This window comes from Canis lupus, chromosome 28 (genome assembly GCF_048164855.1).
Source record: "Canis lupus baileyi chromosome 28, mCanLup2.hap1, whole genome shotgun sequence".
Lineage (NCBI taxonomy): Eukaryota > Metazoa > Chordata > Mammalia > Carnivora > Canidae > Canis > Canis lupus.
The window spans coordinates 17,094,323-17,114,607 of record NC_132865.1 but is presented as its reverse complement, the minus strand read 5'-3'; the positions used below and the strand labels follow the sequence as shown (position 1 = coordinate 17,114,607).

The following is a 20,285-nucleotide window of genomic DNA, read 5'->3' as shown; positions in this document are numbered from 1 at the left end:
AAAAGCTTTTATTCATTTTAAACTGTCTGAACATTCCCACTACTATTCATTGCATGTGCATTTTGCATGTGATTTCTATCAGTAGCCTCCCATTGACCTATTTTTAATCATAACCATCTGACGGAATAGATGTGGATAAGTTGAAGAATATTACAGGACGACCAGCGAGATTATTTTTTAATCAAATCAGTTTGTGTGCTTGTAATTTTTTAAGCGCCTTTCATTAATCTTAGCTATACTTGTGAGTCCTCTGATGGCATATTAATTTTTCATAAGCACAGGATTAGATATCACTTGAGTTTTTTTCATTCAGTCACATGCGCCCACCCCCCCCCGGCCCCAAACCACGTAACCCTAAAAATAAATGTTATTTTTCCTTGCCTTTTTACAACTTACACTCAGGAATTTGCTCTTTTTAAGGGCATCTATTTGAGGCATTTCAAACAAAATCCAGTGGAAAAGTTTACAGATGATTCAGCCTAAGAAAGAGGAAATATCATTGAAAAGGGATTAGGTGCTGGGTAATTTTGATCTTCTAGAATAGACAAATCCCAGTAATGAAAGCTACTGTCTTTGAAAACAAACCTTCGTGTCATGACATTTACTTGTGCACAAACAAACCCTAGGCCAGCATCTGGTGTGGATACCTAAGGCTTTTTCTGTGTTTGATTTGGCAAATATATGACTTCATCCATGCTTTGTATGTATGAGATGGAAATCTATGGTCGCAATGAATATTACATTGGCTACTTTTGCTGCACGCTATACCTAGTTTTATTATGTTGGACTCATTGAAGCAGAAGAAGTGCTGAAACGGGTTCAAGCCTATTAGTTTCAGGTGCTCATCTATCTTTTCCTTGAATTCCAGTGACAGCTGCATATAAAGAAGCTTGTTTTCACTATGAAGACATTGGGTTGTGCAAAAGTACCATTTTTACATGCAAGTTCGTTTAAACCTGAATTATCTCATATTTGTCATTCAGTCATTGCATATCTAAGTGCTGCATTCCCTTCAAAAATTATCTGAAGGGCATCTCTGCTCCCCGCACCCTACATCATCCAACGCTAAGTTTCTCTCAGGAGTCCTGTGAGAAAGCACTACTTAAATCTGTGTCTAGGATATAGTGGCTAGCATATGATCCTAATTTGATTTAAATAAAGAGGATCTAAGGTTGGTATGGAACCTAAAGCAATGTGAAAAAGATGCCATAGCTATATGTTAGTAAACTGGCTCCTGAGGTTACTGAAAATAGATTTGAAATACCTAGTGGTCAGTTAAGGTCAAGGGTAGTGCCATCTAAACCTCACGTGAAAATAATTGGAAGTAGAAAAGTGGTCAGTTTATTCGTTCTCTAGGATGGACCTCATCAAGACTAGCTGCATGCATGACTTCCGTCTGCGTTCCTCGGTGTCCTTCTTACAGTCCTTCCAAAAGGACATTGCAAACCATGTCCCTTCCATTCCTGAAAAGAACGCTTAAAACACACAGGTAGCCCATTAGTGTCGATTAAATATGCTCCTGTGATAATTAGGCATATGACGTTATGCATGGCTTTATCTAATGCCTTCCAAAGGCTGGATCCTGGGAATCTCTTGAAAATGGAGCCATTGTTACCATTGAGGAAGGAAGGAGTCTTACTTGGAGCACATCACAGATGCGGGGGCTGTATCTCCAGTAGCACAGTTTACAGCTCTGTATAAATAATGGGCTCGATCACTCCCTAATGGCCTGATGAGTTATTGTGCTTTCTTGGGTGCCTAACTGTACCATCTAGACAGGACTCAAGCTTCTGAGAGAATACAGAACGTTGCATAATGTTAGTCATTTCAAACAATGTTTTATTCCTGCAGAAAGGCCTCCCCAGGTGTATCTATAGAAATGAAAATGGAATTTATGCACCAAATAAAAGTAATTACTGAGATGCAAATATTTAGCCTTGAAACCTCCTAGGCTTCAGAGTGGTTCTTGTTACTGACAACCACCGCGAACTTTGAACAAGGTCTTCCACTTTCTAAAATGAATCTAATTAGGTGAAAATATTGTTGCGTGGATTTTCCCCCTTGTAAATATTTCTAATGATTGAATAACCACTTATGTCTATACTGTTCTTTTCCTTATGTCAGTTATAAATGTCAAAAAATACCAGCACTCTCATATATTAACCGCTATCTTAAAGTGTTGGATGGGAAAGCAGTGTGACCCCACTCTAACACAGAATTTTTTTATAGACAGGAAGGAATTAGCACACGTTAGGAAGACTATGTTTGTGTAAGCTGTTGTGCTGGGTTGCTGACATTAATCTCTAGGACTGGAGCTTTCAAAATGAGACTTGGCAATATGCAAGTTATATTTGTTGAATATTCATTCATAATAGAAAAGCCTCCTAATGCCTCATTTATATTGTCATTTAAATCTAGTGCCACTTTAGATTAATTATAATCCAAATTATAGCTCTGTGCAGTACAAGAATTAATATAGAGTTTATCCAGATTAATACATTTGCATTGAAAATGTAATATGTCTCTGCCATGGCTAAGGGGACCACTTTTTAATAAGGGAGTAAACATGAGCAAAGATGGAAATTAACCTTCATTATTGCAATTAAAATTATCCTTTCATTCTAGTCTCATTAGAAAGAATACTGTACCAGTAATTATAATTTAGAATTATTTGTAGTTGAATAACATCCTCTGTTATATTCAGTTTTATAGTATTCAAACTTTATCAAATATATTGATTGATAGATATTAACTCAGATTTTTGTTTTATTGTTTTTTTTTTTTCCAGATTTGCTTTGAGTACGTATATGTTATTGGATTTTTCTCACTTATTATGAGTATAAACCACCTTACAACCTTCTGTATTTTAGGGATTGGAAAGTATTAAGTAGGCAGCATCTGAATTGAAATGAATTATGTCATTTTTATATTAGCAATCTCATGCAAACTAAATAATCCCATAACTGACAGATAATCATTGGCTTATCTATTTGGCAGTGCTTATTTGTAATTAGATTTCATTTTTTAGTTAAAATGCATTAAAATGGCATTGTTTTTTGAGAATATTGGGAGGCCCTTAATAACATAAAATGGATTGTGATCTCATTTCAAAATTTTGTCTAGGGTAACAAACAGGGTTTACTTCAAATAAAGTTGCAGTCGTAAACTATGAGTAATCAGAAAACTTAATCAAAACCTTCCAAAATTGACAGGCCCTTATTTAATGTATTTCCAGGATAAGACAGTTCAGAAAAAGGTCCTAGAGTCGATGCCCTATAATTTATTGAGTAGGCCATAATCCTTGAGATAGCACCCCATTGAGTAGAAAAGGCACGCGTGCATAAAATGTAACTTCCATCATCTTTGCAAATAGTTCTGATGACCTGCCTTATCCTCAAGAGTGTTTTTGTTATGTTGTTACATCTCAACCTTCTCAGCTTCTTGTTATCAATGGCATCTGTTTTTGGGGTGCTTAACACAATTGAGTTGAGGGGGGGGAGGATCTAGCCTTTATTTAGAACTTCTTAATTTAAAATAATATGGTCTTTAGGAAGCCCCTAGCTTACATTAAGATCATGGTTTAATTAGCTAAGTTAATTAGCTAAAAAATATTAGAGTTGACACATATATTGGGTGGAATACTATAGCCAACAGTAAACGGCAGTGGCCATGTAATAATGACCCTAAAATTGAACTCTTTACTTCCTTGATGCAGTGTGAAAGCTAAATTAAAACTAAATTAGGGATCCCTGGGTGGCGCAGCGGTTTGGCGCCTGCCTTTGGCCCAGGGCGCGATCCTGGAGACCCGGGATCGAATCCCACGTCGGGCTCCCGGTGCATGGAGCCTGCTTCTCTCTCTGCCTGTGTCTCTGCCTCTCTCTCTCTCTCTGTGACTATCATAAATAAATAAAAATTTAAAAAAAAATTTAAAAAAAATAAATAAAACTAAATTAAAAAACAATTATATTGCTGATGACTATTAGTAAGGGTAAAAATAAGAATGTGGATTTATTATATCAAGTGTTTATACCGATCTATATAGCATGGTCTCAGTAAAATGTTTCAAATCTTGAAAGCAATGTTTTTGATCCTTTGAGTACCAACATTAGAATATATATGCTTATGAAAATAAGGTCATAATGCTTATGCTTTCATGCTTATGAAAATAAGGCTATAAATTTAATAGATTTAGAAGCTCATGGAAGGTTTATTCTAGATCTGATGTTCCATAGGGCCTGCAAGCAACCAGAGTCATGGAAATTATCTTTTTAACTTGTGTGTGACAGTTTTTGATAGCATAGGGAATTGGACCAACTTAGTATTTGGTCATGTTTAATTCTACCAAGTACACAAAAGAATGATAAGGTGATATGACATAGTATTATTCTTTTAAGGGAACATATTCTTACTCATTAGTGGGGAACTTTTTAGGAAAAATCTTTCGGTTTCACAGGGAAAAGCAACTGATAAATGTTTGCGGATTTAAATGACAATCATTTTATAGAACTTGATCTGACTCTGTAGGGGGTAAATTTTATTTGCAGAATACCGTATGGCATATTGTCTTCCTAAATGTTTATCTTTAACACTTTTTAAAACAATAGCACAAAGGGTGTTTTGTTTTGAGAAGGAAAAAAACATATTTTTGATGCCAGAATTTAGTATGAGATAAGCATTCCTGTTTTGACCTATCTTTTGAATATCAAACACTTGGATATTGTTTAATCAATGTAATGAAATTTTTCAGTCCGTCTCAAATTTAAGTTCATTCAAATACAAATACAATAAATTATTTTTTCAAATATTTACAGAGAATCTAAATTTCTCCAAGGTGTGTGTGTATGTATGTGTGTGTGTGTATATATATATATATGTATACATATACATATATATGACAAATGTTCTAATTCAAATAAAATCTAGTGTTTGTAAATCTAGAAATCAGTAGCAGTGTAATTTGTTGAAAGCATAGCACTAGTTCTGTACCTACCACACACCTCTAGGGGATAAAATTATTGTCATCGTGTCATTTAAATTCTATTTTAATTTCGGTCTCCTCCGAGTCACCCTGCCTTTTAAATTTCTTTCTGAATTTGAAATTCCTAAAATTATGTATATGTTAGAAAACAGGCATCTCTATTCAGGATAGAAAGAGAACATGTTTTTTGGTTCATTTTTACTTTGTTTCCATAACATCCTTGACCTTATTTTTAAATTAAAACTGGCTTATTTTGCAATAAGGTGCAATTTGTTCATTTATATGAACCGTATGTGGATTGAAAAAAAATCAAGATAAATCTTCATGCACAGCATACAATCAGATTACGCCTAGACTCTATATTTACGCGGGGTCTGATAGCAATCAATGGTTTAGCTTCATTGCATTTCAAGATGTATTTGCACCCAGTTGTCCAGTGATAGTGTCCTCACCCTGGAAATAATTTAGTTGCAAATTGACTGGAAGATGGTGAAAATTGAAAGTTAAAATTAGAAATACTCATAATAAACAGCAGAAAAAAGGTCAGATGATGCTGTGCTATGATGAGATTGGAATGGATGGTAAATGAGGTTTTGTGTTTGTCGTGAGATGTATGTGACATGCCTACCCAATGTCGCTGTAATATCCAGCCTCACAGAGGAGATTATCGGGAAAATTGATGCTGGAAAGAATTTTCTGTTAGATTGGGAAATTAGAATTGCACTCTTTTCTTTGATGTGTGTGAAGCTCCTGCACATTACATTGCTCATCTAGGCAAAATCCTAAACCATCTTTAACACCGAATATTTGGATTAACCTCATAAAACAATTGTCTTCTTGAGATTTGGACCATAAGTATTATGTGTACAGCCAAATGCCAAAACATCTAAAATAAGGTATGAAATCACAAAAAAAAAAAAAAGCAGCGACAGATATGGAATGTATAGTAAAGTTTTTAATCCTGTATTCACCACATAAAAATAGTATTTTCATTTCTGAATTATAACTAGTCTGTTCTTTTTGGTATTTTGAAATGTTTTCAGTGTTCAAGAATTTTAGAAGAGAGATAAGTAATTAAACGCTAGTCAAAGTAACTGTTTTCTAAGTTAGCATTTGTGAATGGGAGTAGATGAGCTTTAAGGTGATAAAGGCATTCTGAGACACCAGAGAGCATGTGTTGTGGATGAATCTTTCAAGGTCACCTAGGGTTATCTAAACATGAGACAGGAGTACATTTTAAAATATATTTATAAAGCCCACTTAGTAGATAAAAAGAAGTGTGCTTTTTGCCTTTTGAGATTCACATCATTTAAAAGTGTTTGTCCAGTCATTTTTATGAGTCAGTGGATTTAGAGTCAGAGCTACTCGAAAAAACATACAGTTTTTCAGAATTTGATGTTGTGAGTCTTTTAAAATTGAGGTGTTCTATTCTTTTTTGGGAATCAGGAATAATCACACCAGAAAAGGAGCTAAAAGTCAGTGTGGGAGGGGGGACCCAGCCACTCCTGCTGGCGAAAGAAGAGGATGTTGCAACAAAAAGATCAAAACCTACAGAGGACAATAAATTCTGTCACGAACAGGTAAAAATGTTTTTTTTTTTTTCCCCTTTGCTGTGTAAACCTGTTATTATTGTTGTTATTATTATTACTACTACTCCTGAGAGTTTTAGAGCCACAAACGAGTTCATGCTGTTAAAACGTATGTAGACACCGTGTTCAATTACTGTACCCTATACTATTACTATAGTATACCATACTCCACATTAATTGGTGTTACTTCTAATGTTCTACAGTCATCAGAGTCCATCAACTAACAGCAGCCGTGTTTATCCCGTATTCTCCAGCTCTTTCAGTGCCCTTATTGTAACTACAATAGTAGGGACCAGAGTCGTATCCAGATGCATGTCCTGTCACAGCACTCGGTACAGCCCGTCATCTGCTGTCCCCTCTGTCAGGACGTCCTCAGCAACAAAATGCACCTCCAGCTGCATCTGACGCATTTGCACAGCGTGTCTCCGGATTGTGTGGAGAAGCTGCTCATGACAGTAAGGAGACCAAACGTTGCTTCGCATGTGACATGATCTCTCTAAAAGTATCAACACGAAATCTGTAATTATTGCTTGAGAAATGTATTTTTTCTGCCTACTGATAGTTCTCTTACAGACCGTGTTCTAGAAATCACAACCGAGGCCCATTTATTTGTCGTCTCTTTTGCTTACGGAGAAAGGAAATATGATTCAAGGCATAGCTTATTCAGTAACATATTTTATTGTCTTGCTTTTAGATCTGTAATGTTAATTGCATGATTCACGTGGGCATGTTGAGTCTCAAACTTTCCTGATGATCGTTGTAAAAAAAAAATAGACAGACAAAAACCTTCAAATCATATTTTTAAAAAAAGAAAAGAGGAATATGGCATTGTAATAGTATTGATCTAAAATCCGAAGGGATAGCCTTGGTCTGTAGGAGCCACAAAATGTCCCCGTTTCTGTGTGGAAAAATGTAAGTGGGATGGTCTACGGCCCAGCGGCAAATGTGATGGAGTCTGATTTCTGGGCTCCATGTGACATGAACCCCTTTGCTTCTCACAGGTGCCTGTGCCCGATGTGATGATGCCCAACAGTCTGCTACTGCCAGCTGCCGCCTCTGAGAAGTCAGAGCGGGACACACCTGCAGCCATCACAGCTGAGGGATCTGGGAAATATTCAGGTATGCCAGCCCGGGTGCAGGATCTGTGGAAAACACGTTCAGGGGCTCGCATGTGTGGTGATGTTCAGGACTATTACTATTAAAGTTATGTTGCTGCTGTTTAAAAGCATGGAGAAAAAAAAAACAACAGTAACAACTGTGGTGTTTCCAAGAGCTACATTTTCCAAAGCACATTTAGTATCTGGTTACCTATAACTGCTCTTAGGAGACCTAGAAGTGTCGATGACCAAGGATATTGTGTGTTCTCATTCCTAACCACTGGCGTCATGGCCCTCATATCATGCTGATTACAGCATACTATAACTACCTTTAACCTGCTTCTTCTTCTTCTTTTTTTTTTTTTTTTTTTCCTATCCTGGAATTCCTTGAGATCGGGGGTGATTTCTTATTCACCTTTACATCCCCAGCACCCAGTACAGTGCTTGGCACACAGTAGTTGCTCAATAAGTATCTCCGCAAAGAATCAATTAGGGCCGCCTCGGCGGCTCAGTCGGTTAAGCATCCAACTCTTCATCTCAGCTCGGGTCTTGATCTCGGGTCGTGAGTTCAAACCCCACGTTGGGCTCCACGCTGGGCACGGAGCCTACTTCAGAAAGAAAGAAAGAAATTGATTTAGCAGAAATCTTTCGAGTTTCCTACTTACTATATTTATTGGCATTTAAGCAGTAGGCTTTCTTCCTGTAAGTGACATATTTGTGCTTTCTTCCGCACAGGCGAAAGTCCAGTGGATGACAAAAGTATGGCAGGTCTTGATGATTCAAAGGCCAGCGTGGAAATAAAGAGCGAGGAGCAGAAACCAACTAAAGAACCCATGGAAGTGTCAGAATGGAATAAAAATAGCAGTAAGGATGTGAAAATCCCTGACACCCTACAGGATCAGTTAAGCGAGCAGCAAAAGAGGCAACCGCTCTCCGTGTCGGACCGCCACGTTTATAAGTACCGCTGTAACCACTGCAGCTTGGCTTTTAAGACTATGCAGAAGCTTCAGATACATTCCCAGTATCATGCGATTCGGGCCGCGACGATGTGTAATCTCTGCCAGCGTAGTTTCCGTACATTCCAGGCTTTAAAAAAACACTTGGAAGCAGGCCACCCCGAGCTGAGCGAGGCCGAACTTCAGCAGCTGTATGCCTCCTTGCCCGTGAACGGCGAACTGTGGGCAGAGAGTGAAACGATGGCACAGGACGACCACGGCCTAGAGCAGGACATGGAGAGAGAGTACGAGGTGGACCACGAAGGGAAGGCAAGTCCTGTAGGAAGTGATAGTAGCTCAATCCCGGATGACATGGGCTCTGAACCAAAGCGGACCTTACCTTTCAGAAAAGGGCCAAACTTTACGATGGAAAAATTCCTTGACCCATCGCGCCCGTATAAGTGTACAGTGTGTAAAGAGTCGTTCACCCAGAAGAACATTCTCTTGGTCCACTATAATTCAGTGTCTCATCTGCATAAGTTGAAAAAGGTCTTGCAGGAAGCCTCCAGTCCCGTTCCTCAAGAGACCAACAGCAGCACAGACAACAAACCCTACAAGTGCAGCATCTGCAATGTTGCGTACAGCCAAAGCTCCACGTTGGAGATCCACATGAGGTCCGTGCTCCACCAGACAAAGGCGCGGGCTGCCAAGCTGGAGCCGAGCGGCCACGGGGCTGGTGGGCACGGCATGGCAGCAAACAGTAGTCCCGGCCAGGGGATGTTAGATTCCATGAGTCTCGCGACAGTCGGCAGCAAGGAGAGCCACTTAGATGCCAAAGAAATAAATAAAAAGCAAAGTCCGGACTTAATCTCTGCCCAACCTCCGCACCACCCGCTGCAGTCACCAGCACAAATTCAGATGCAGCTCCAGCACGAGTTGCAGCAGCAAGCTGCGTTCTTTCAGCCTCAGTTTCTAAACCCAGCCTTTTTGCCTCATTTCCCTGTGACCCCCGAAGCACTGTTGCAGTTCCAGCAGCCTCAGTTTCTCTTCCCCTTCTACATCCCCGGCACGGAGTTCAGCCTGGGGCCGGATTTGGGCTTGCCGGGCTCGGCCACGTTTGGAATGCCTGGCATGACCGGAATGGCAGGATCCCTGCTTGAAGACTTGAAGCAGCAGATTCAGACGCAGCATCACGTCGGCCAGACTCAGCTCCAAATCCTACAGCAGCAAGCACAGCAGTACCAGGCCGCGCAGCCCCAGCTGCAGCCCCAGAAGCAGCCGCAGCCGCAGCCGCAACCGCAGCCGCAGCCGCCGCCGCCGCCGCAGCCAGCAGCGAGCAAGTTGCTGAAACAGGAGCAACCGAACCTCGCCAGCGCCAGCGCCAGCGCCGACGGCCCCGTCCCGAAGGACGTGCCCCCGTACAAGGAGGCAGAGGAGGCTGCGGAGAAGCAAGAGAAGCCAAAGCAAGACTATACAAGCGAGGGGGAAGGACTCAAAGAAGGCAAGGACACGAAGAGGCAAAAATCCCTGGAACCATGCGTCCCGCCGCCCCGGATCGCTTCGGGGGCCAGAGGAAACGCAGCCAAGGCCTTGCTGGAGAACTTCGGGTTCGAGCTGGTCATCCAGTACAACGAAAACAGGCAGAAGGTCCAGAAGAAGGGCAAAGGTGGGGAAGCCGAGAGCACTGATAAGCTGGAGTGCGGGACGTGCGGCAAGCTCTTCTCCAACGTGCTGATCCTGAAGAGCCACCAGGAGCACGTGCACGGGCAGTTCTTCCCCTACGGCGCGCTGGAGAGGTTCGCCCGGCAGTACCGGGAGGCCTACGACAAGCTCTATCCCATCTCGCCGGCCTCGCCAGAGACGCCCCCGCCGCCCCCGCCGCCCCCGCCGCCGCCGCTGCCCGCCGCCCCCCCGCAGCCGCCGCCGCTGGGGCCCGGGAAGCTGCCCAGCGCCGGGGCCGGGGCCGCGCCCCTGCAGGCGCCCCCGCCCACGCCCCCGCCGCCGCCGCCCCCGCCCCCGCCGCCGCCGCCGCCGCCGCCGCCGCCCTCGGCGCCCCCGCAGGTGCAGCTGCCCGTGTCCCTGGACCTGCCGCTCTTCCCGTCCATCATGATGCAGCCCGTGCAGCACCCCGCGCTGCCGCCCCAGCTCGCCCTGCAGCTGCCCCAGATGGACGCGCTCTCGGCCGACCTCACCCAGCTCTGCCAGCAGCAGCTCGGGCTCGACCCCGGCTTCCTGCGGCATTCGCAGTTCAAGCGGCCGCGGACGAGGATCACGGACGACCAGCTGAAAATCCTGAGGGCCTACTTCGACATCAACAACTCGCCCAGCGAAGAGCAGATCCAGGAGATGGCAGAGAAGTCGGGCCTCTCGCAGAAGGTCATCAAGCACTGGTTCCGGAACACGCTCTTCAAGGAACGACAGCGGAACAAGGACTCGCCCTACAACTTCAGCAACCCTCCCATAACGGTCCTGGAAGATATCCGCATCGACCCGCAGCCCTCCTCCCTGGAGCACTACAAAGCGGACGCGTCTTTCAGCAAACGGTCTTCCAGGACCAGGTTCACGGACTACCAGCTGAGGGTCCTGCAAGACTTCTTTGACACAAACGCCTACCCGAAGGATGACGAAATAGAACAACTGTCCACCGTTCTCAACCTCCCCACGCGGGTCATTGTTGTGTGGTTCCAGAACGCCCGCCAGAAGGCCCGGAAGAGTTACGAGAACCAGGCGGAAACGAAAGACAATGAAAAAAGAGAACTCACCAACGAGCGGTACATCCGGACGAGCAACATGCAGTACCAGTGTAAGAAGTGCAACGTGGTGTTCCCCAGGATCTTTGACCTGATCACGCATCAGAAGAAGCAGTGTTACAAGGATGAAGATGACGATGCCCAAGACGAGAGCCAAACCGAAGACTCCATGGATGCCACCGATCAGGTAGTGTACAAGCATTGCACGGTGTCCGGCCAGACCGAGGTGGCCAAGAGCACCGCTGGCCCGGCCGCGAGCTCTGGCTCCGGGACCAGTACCCCCCTGATTCCGTCCCCCAAGCCAGAACTTGAGAAGACCTCTCCGAAACCTGAGTATCCCACAGAAAAGCCAAAGCAGAGTGACCCCACTCCCCCTTCTCAAGGCACCAAACCGGCCCTGCCGTTAGCATCAACGTCCTCAGACCCGCCGCAGGCCTCGGCGGCCCCGCCGCCGCAGCCACAGCCACCGCCCAAACAGCCCCAACTCGTCGGAAGACCTCCCTCGGCCTCTCAGACCCCGGTCCCTTCCAGCCCACTGCAGCTTTCCATGACTTCCCTCCAGAACAGTCTACCTCCACAGTTACTACAATACCAATGTGATCAGTGTACAGTTGCCTTCCCAACTCTGGAACTCTGGCAGGAGCACCAGCACATGCACTTCCTTGCTGCTCAAAACCAATTCCTTCACTCTCCATTCTTGGAAAGGCCCATGGACATGCCCTACATGATCTTCGACCCCAACAACCCGCTGATGACTGGACAGCTGCTGAGCGGTTCCCTCCCGCAGATGCCCCCCCAGACCGGCTCGGCCCACGGCACACCGCCCGCCCCAGTGGCTGCTTCCCTCAAAAGGAAACTGGACGACAAGGAGGACACGGCCTGCAGTGAGAAGGAGGGAGGGAACAGTGGCGAAGACCAGCACCGCGACAAACGCCTGAGAACCACCATCACCCCGGAACAGCTGGAGATACTCTATGAAAAATACTTGCTGGACTCCAATCCCACCAGAAAGATGCTGGATCACATTGCACGTGAGGTGGGGCTGAAGAAGAGAGTGGTGCAAGTGTGGTTCCAGAACACACGAGCTCGAGAGAGGAAGGGCCAGTTCCGGGCGGTGGGCCCGGCCCAGTCCCACAAACGGTGCCCCTTTTGCCGAGCCCTGTTCAAGGCCAAGTCGGCCCTAGAGAGCCACATTCGCTCCCGGCACTGGAACGAAGGCAAGCAGGCCGGGTACAGCCTGCCGCCGAGCCCGTTGATCTCAGCCGAGGATGGGGGAGAGAGTCCTCAGAAATACATTTATTTCGATTACCCGTCTTTGCCATTAACCAAAATTGATCTCTCAAGTGAGACGGAATTGGCTTCCACCGTGTCGACTCCGGTCAGCAAAACGGCGGAGCTGTCGCCCAAGAACCTTTTGAGCCCTTCCTCCTTTAAAGCAGAATGTTCTGAGGACGTGGAGAATTTGAACGCGCCGCCTGCCGAGGCGGGGTACGATCAAAACAAAACTGATTTTGATGAGACGTCGTCGATTAACACAGCGATCAGTGACGCCACGACGGGCGACGAGGGCAACGCTGAGGTGGAAAGCGCCACGGGGAGTTCCGGAGACGTGAAGCCAGCCCTGTCTCCCAAGGAGCCCAAAACTCTCGACCCCTTGCCAAAACCCGCCACCACGCCCACCACGGAGGTCTGCGAGGAGAAATTTCTCTTTTCCCTCACCAGCCCCTCCCTACATTTCAATGATAAGGACGGTGACCACGACCAAAGCTTCTATATCACCGACGACCCCGACGACAATGCTGACCGCAGCGAGTCCTCCAGCATAGCCGACCCGAGTTCCCCAAATCCCTTTGGCTCCGGCAATCCTTTCAAGTCCAAAAGCAACGATCGACCAGGTCACAAGCGGTTCAGAACCCAGATGAGCAACCTCCAGCTCAAGGTTCTCAAGGCTTGCTTCAGCGACTACCGAACTCCAACCATGCAGGAATGCGAGATGCTGGGCAATGAGATCGGTCTGCCCAAACGCGTGGTCCAGGTGTGGTTCCAGAATGCAAGGGCGAAGGAAAAGAAATTTAAGATTAACATAGGGAAGCCCTTCATGATTAATCAGAGTGGAGCAGAAGGCACCAAACCAGAGTGTACCCTCTGCGGGGTCAAGTACTCTGCCCGCTTGTCCATCAGAGATCACATTTTCTCCAAACAGCACATTTCAAAGGTGAGGGAGACCGTGGGGAGCCAGCTTGATCGGGAGAAAGATTACTTGGCTCCGACCACCGTCCGGCAGCTGATGGCACAGCAAGAACTTGATCGTATAAAGAAAGCTTCGGACGTGCTGGGCTTGGCGGTCCAGCAGCCGAGCATGATGGACAGCGGATCCCTCCACGGCATCAGTCTGCCAGCAGCCTATCCAGGCCTCCCTGGCCTCCCTCCGGTTCTCCTCCCTGGAATGAACGGTCCATCCTCCTTGCCCGGATTTCCACAGAACTCAAACAGTAAGTCATTTCAAGGAGAGTCAGTCTAATTAATTCATTAATAGTAGGCAGCCGATCACGTGTAACCAAGAACAGGGTACGTTTGGATCTCCTTTAATCTCAGTAAGTGACACCTTTACCTTATTTGAAATCGATATTTTATTGGCTGCAATTAAGAAGCAGGAAGTGAGTCCACCCGAACATACGCAGAAAAAGAAACACTAGGTAGGTCATAGCAGTGTCTCAGAGCTATATTGATTATTTATATCGGTACATCCTTATGTCGTAGAGGTATTCCTTTTATATAATTATTTTAATACTGATTTCAAATGGCATTTTAGCACAAACATGTGGCATAATATTCAATATACATATTAATAAAGCAAAGCATTAAATAATACATTTTTTGGATCTTAATTTATGTTCTTCCCAAGGAAAAAGTTTGTTTGTTTGTTTGTTTGTTTGTTTTGGGTTTGGTTCTTCTCCTCCTCCTTCTTCTCCTCCTCCTTCTCCTCCTCCTCCTCCTCCTCCTCCTTCTCCTTCTTCTCCTCTTTCCTCTTCCTCCTCCTCCTCTTTTTCTCCTTCTCCTCCTCCCCCTTCTTCTCCTTCTTCCTCTCCTCCTCCTCCTCTTCCTCCTCCTTCTTCTTCCTTCTTCTTCTTCTTCTTCTTCTTCTTCTTCTTCTTCTTCTTCTTCTTCTTCTTCTTCTTCTTCTTCTCCTTCTTCTTCTCCTTCTTCTCCTTCTTCTCCTTCTCCTCCTTCTTCTTCTTTTTCTTCTTCATCTTCTCCTTCCTCTTCCTCTTCTTCTTCAGTGACAGGAAGTTGAAAAGTTAAGGGCCCCCTAGATAGAGGAATTCACCTACATTACACCTAGCAGATAATAAGCTTATGTTCAAAGCTTAACTTCTAAAAATATGACCTCTGTGATCATTTGCAATTTAGCATTGCTATAAGATTTTGATTTTTAGAGCTCCCATTGTTACTTGGTACTTCAATAAATTTATAATCTTAGAAGTATATTTATATTAACCTATGACTTCTTACCCCCATCTCCACCCCAGGTCTATAATTAAGTCATAACTAAATTGTAAAGCTGTTTGAGGCAACCCCAGTTGATAAATCCAATTCTTTTTTTTTTTTTGATGAATCCAATTCTGTGTTCATCAAGAGAAATATAATTTATGCAGTGTAGACTTTGTGAATAGAGGATAGGCATCCAATTATATTGGCTTAAAAAAATTGAATACAGTGAGCGAGGCAATCACACAGCCAAACACGTAACAAATGTTGTATGTTTTATATGTTATACATAGAACATTACATATGCAAAGTAGAAAAAAGGATTCTCTTATAATTTCTTCCTTCAAGTTTTATTTTTCAAATTAACAGCGTTTTTTTTAAAAAACAAAACAAAACAAAAAACAGGGCAGCCCCAGTGGCTTAGCGGTTTAGCGTCGCCTTCAGCCCAGGGCGTGATCCTGGAGACCCCCAACATGGAGCCTGCTTCTCCCTCTGCCTGTCTCTCTCTCTCTCTCTCTCTCTCTCTCTCTATCTCTAATGAATAAATAAAATCTTAAAAAAAACACAGAAATAAGAAAACATCAGTGATGTTTTTTACCTTTTCACAAGGAAACTTTGATATTATTTAGAATGAACTAATTACACGTATCTACAGAGTTTCCAAAACACACAAAGCTTTTCTAATTTTCACAAATTAGACTTTTGCATACATTTCAGACTTTCCAGTTTCATCTTTCTCTTCTAAAAACCAAAGTTGCCATGTCAGTGGTAGGAAGGTCCTCCTATTTTAACTTTTAGCGTAGGAGATATGAAAACAATGGTATCAAATGGCCCTTTGACCATAACTAGCTCCTCGGGATCCTCCTTTCCAGAATGACTAGCTGACATTAGAGAGTAGCAGAGTAGACCTACACATGTAAGGAATGTGCCCAAGAGCAATTCTGCAATGGCCCTTCCCTTAACTATCATACCAACTACCTTGCCCCTAAGTAATATTCTGGGCTTAATTATCTGGATATTCTTGGGGCCTCAAAATGTTAAAGCTACAGTTGCATGATTTGTCTCTACATTTAAATCAAGTCAGAAAAAAAAATAAATCAAGTCGGACATAATTATTTTAAGAATAATGCGGTGCTTGGTTTTCTTTTGCAGATGAATGTGTTAATCTTCCACTCCCACTTCACGTGTCACTGTGATTATTGACACATAGAAAAACGTCTTATGTGGAAAAGCTTCTATGATCAGTTACATAAAATCGAGATTTTCCACATAATGTCTGATATGGAAAAACCCCTATGGACAGCTATGTAAAGTTTACAGCTATGTAAAATTCAAAATAAAATATTATGTAAAATAGAGTAAAATCTGATACTTTACATCTGCTAAGAACAGTTTAAGTATCTATGCCTTTAATCTACAAGTCTGCTTTAATTGATGCAGCCCATGTTGTCACCCTTTTCAGTGGCAGCCAGAGCATCTGGTTTTTCTTTCTGCTGGGTAATGGGTCCTTCGCTGACTGCCTTTCTGGTCCATTACTCCAAAACCAGCACCCAGAGGGCTTGCATAAGAGAAAGTGAGAAAGGAAGAGGGAAGTGTTTATGAAATACTTAAATAACCTAAACTTTCTTCTCATTCAATTCAACATAGATATTATTTGTATCCTTTCCCTACCCCAAAATGTGGGCTCTGTTCATAAGAGTTTCAAAAAGATGCTGGAGGCCTCTCTTCAGTGAGCAGTATCTACAGATGCATCAGGTGTTGAGGAACTCGGGCTTTGAATCTGTTGCTTTATTCAATCATAGACCAAAACAGACCAGAGAATGATGCAAAGAGAAAAGGTCTGTGAACGTACCTACTAGAATTTGCAATTTCTCTTGAATCCGTTCTTTGTCTGTGATAGATTTTCAACATTAACACAGAGGAGGTACAAGCAGGACCTGGTCTGAGAGCCACACTTCCAGTTCACATCCTTTTTAGGCTAATTTACCTGTAGTGGGTAATGCTGAGTCTTTTAATTATCTCTATCTCTATGAGATAGAGTGGAGCTGTGGTTCTCCATCCTTCTATCCTCATCTTTCCGCTGGGTTCTTTCTTCCCAAACAAGTATCTCCTTTGCTTTCTGGGAGAAGAAAAAATGCTTTCTAAGTAGCATATATCTATCTGTGTAGCATATATCTGAGCCCATGCCCTGGGCTCTTGCCACAACTTGATATATACATGAATAAACTTTGAGAATATGACATGTTCATCTTGGGCCCACTTTAATGGGATTTATTTATAGAAAAGCCTTCATTTTAAAGATAACCCATCCCTTTGAAGGTAAATCTGAGGGGGTTGATCCTAAGGAAATCCCAGAAAAGGGACTCCATTGGATATGAGATGTGCCATAAAGTAATGTCTGATTCCAAAGGCTACACGCCAAAATTGGTTTAAATTGCAATGTACGTGTTCAGTTTTAGTATTTATCAACCTCTAAATTTTCTGGCTTAATCACCCATTTTATTCTGTATTGGGTGGAATGGCTGTTCTGCTTTACCAGCTTTAAGACTTACCTTGCTTCCAACAAATCTTCAAATCATTTCGTCTTTCAAGATCATAAGAAGGCCCTTTCGAGGGTAATATGCATCATGTGTGCCTATTTCCTGAATGATGACCCAGCCCTCTGTTCAGTAGTACTAATTACTATGACTCATTTGCTAATACAGTGAATAATTTTCCACTTTAAAAATTTCCACATTTGTCTTCTTCTCTCAGGATCGTATGCAAAAAGGGCAAGTGGCAATAGGAAATCACGATACCGTACACCTGAAAAAATTCAAAAACTTTAGGTTTACATTTAATGCTTGAGGGTGTTGGCTTCCTTTGGCATTTTGCTCAAGATGAATAGAAAACTAACTTGATTTTCTATTTTTAACTTATTTACTTTATCCTTTTAAGCAGTGTCTGATTTTTATATCTTCCATTAGTGTTTGGAAATACTGTCTAACCCAATTTCCTTAAACGGAATGTTAGAACATGCCTTTTGCATTTTTCTCATACTTCAGTGTAATTTACTAGCACATTTGGGGTAAATCTAGATAAGAGTCAGTCTTTCATAATTTTAGCACAATTGTCTTTGGCTCCATGTACATAATAAGTTCTATTTTCACCTCAAAAATAAATTGTCCCTCTGGGAGACCAAAATCAAGGAAACCTGAGAGAAAATAATGGTATCTAAGTTCATTGCAAGACTGGCGTTTTCTTCCAAAAGCGTAACTTTCGGGAATAGGCAGCTGTTTCAGGAGAATAAAACAAACAAACAAAAAATGATAACAGGAGATTATAGGAGATTATTTGTAGAAAAAAAGTTTCCTCTTTCAGTGAAATGTCAATGAATTGGAGTAGGAGTTAGGGAGCAGGAACAAACAAACGTGTCTTTAGCACTATCCCTTGGTGACAGACGTGAAAATTGGACATGCATTTAGTTATAGTTGGCACCACTTTTTCTGTATCAGGATTACTGTTCAGTGTTTTCTCTGCTATTTCCGATTTTCATATATCTGCATCTCTTTTCCTAAAATTTTTACTTCATTGTTAATTATTTAACTCAGATGACTTCTCAAGATGTTGAATTCCTGAAAATCGCTGATAGTCTTTGACCATAGTGGTTAGGAATACCGTTGCAGTCTTCTAAAAATCTTCATGCCAGTCTGTCATATGGCCTCTGGATGGGAACTTGTAAACCCCAAGTGATGGGAAAGCCTGAGTCAACAACTATGGATCCTTTTTGCTTTCTCACTACCATTGCTGGTTTGGGCCTTTTAGTTCCTTAAGATTTCTCACTTGAAATGACCATGTCAGAGAGATAAGTAAGCCAGCAATTTTCATAGACATGGGAGGCAAAAGCACTTAGGTGGAGGTGGTACAATCGAGTATGAAGGCTAGTTGAACTAAACCTAGAACTAAGGTTGGCTTTATGAATAGGCAAAAGAAGCTCAGCACCAACATAGTATCATTATGACAATGCAAGGAAGGTTCTTTGGTCCTTAGTAAAGCTCCTTCCACCTGAATCATATCTGAAATTCTGTAGTTAGATATTAATACCTTTGACTTACTGAATTCTCCTCTGTTAAAAGGAAAGTAGCATAGAATATCATGAAATCAGAATACCAGCAGGAAGAAATCCCAAATTATATAATCTAATATATATTAAGCCTTTTCAGAAATAAGTGTATTCTGAGGGCTGCCTGGGTGGCCCAGTTGGTTGAGTTTCCAACTCTTGATTTCCACTCAGGTCAAGATCTCAGGGTCCTGAGATCGAGCCGCTTGCCCCCACATTGGGCTCTGTATAAGCAATAAGCAAAAAGTTTGCCTGGATTCTCCTTCTCCCTCTGCCGGCCCCCAACCCCCACGCCATGTGTGCACATACACTTGGACATCTGAGCGCGCACTCTCTCTCAAATAAATCCTTAAAAAAAAAAAGAAATAGGTATATTCAAATCTTTGGTTCTTTCTTGCAAATACAATTTTATAGAAAGGAAAGCAGAAAGAAGAAAGGCCTAGTAGTGTGTGCCCTTATTAGGGCAAGGAGTTGAGGGCTTGTGCCCCCAAAAACAACTCCATTACTTCACAGTTTTCTTAGGGCTAGTCTATGTCCTGCGAATCTAAGAAGTCTAATCATACCAAATTGGGTTAAAGATTCAAGAATTTGGGGCAGCCCGGGTGGCTCAGCGGTTTTAGCGCTGCCTTTGGCCCAGGGCATGATTCTGGAGGCCCCGCGATCGAGTCCCACATCGGGCTCCCTGCATGGAGCCTGCTTCTCCCTCTGCCTGTGTCTCTGCCTCTCTATCTCTCTGTGTCTCTCATGGATAAATAAATAAAATCTTTAAAAACAAAACAAAACAAAAAAGATTCAAGAATTTATTCATTCATCCCTACCATTCCCCTGCAAATCTTAAGCCATTTTCATTTAAATGTTTTTCCAACATGTCAGCCATTATTCTATAAAATGTGGATACTTGCTACCAGTTTCTCCTGGAAATACAATGTGAATTTTCAAGGTTTTTCTTTTTCTTTTGCATTTTGAATATTTGTATTTTTTTAGCTTTGGAATTGATCCAATTATAAACTTTGAGTGTCAGCTATAAAATTTAGTTTCCCCAAACTTCATCTCCCATTGAGTCACAGATTTCTCTCTGTCAAGTCACCTAACAGCTCTCAGACTCAATTTTAGTACTTAAAAAAAAAAAATGGAGTTTTTAGCATCTTTCCCCATTACCATTGAGGATATTGGGGAACTATTCTGTAACGTGATGGAAATTACTTAGAGATTATCACTAATACAACTAAAGAAATTATTCCAAAGTAAATCAGGGATGAGTTGGGTGTGGTGAGGTTACAAAGAAGATCAGCCAGTAATAAGCTAGGCTAATTGACAATAATATGATAATGATTAGGGTCAAATTGAG

The 20,285-nt window shown here is 42.7% G+C and overlaps 1 protein-coding gene across 3 annotated transcripts in view; it reads left to right on the top strand.

Annotated features, from left to right (window-relative positions):
- ZFHX4 (zinc finger homeobox 4) overlaps positions 1-20,285 on the top strand; it is a 182,213-nt gene that overhangs the window by 156,230 nt on the left and 5,698 nt on the right. For all 3 annotated transcript variants that reach the window (XM_072804167.1, XM_072804165.1, XM_072804166.1), the window contains exons 7-10: positions 6,425-6,558; positions 6,822-7,022; positions 7,569-7,686; positions 8,400-13,841. In XM_072804167.1, coding sequence (XP_072660268.1) covers positions 6,425-6,558; positions 6,822-7,022; positions 7,569-7,686; positions 8,400-13,841 — 5,895 coding nt within the window. The remainder of the gene's footprint in view (positions 1-6,424; positions 6,559-6,821; positions 7,023-7,568; positions 7,687-8,399; positions 13,842-20,285) is intronic.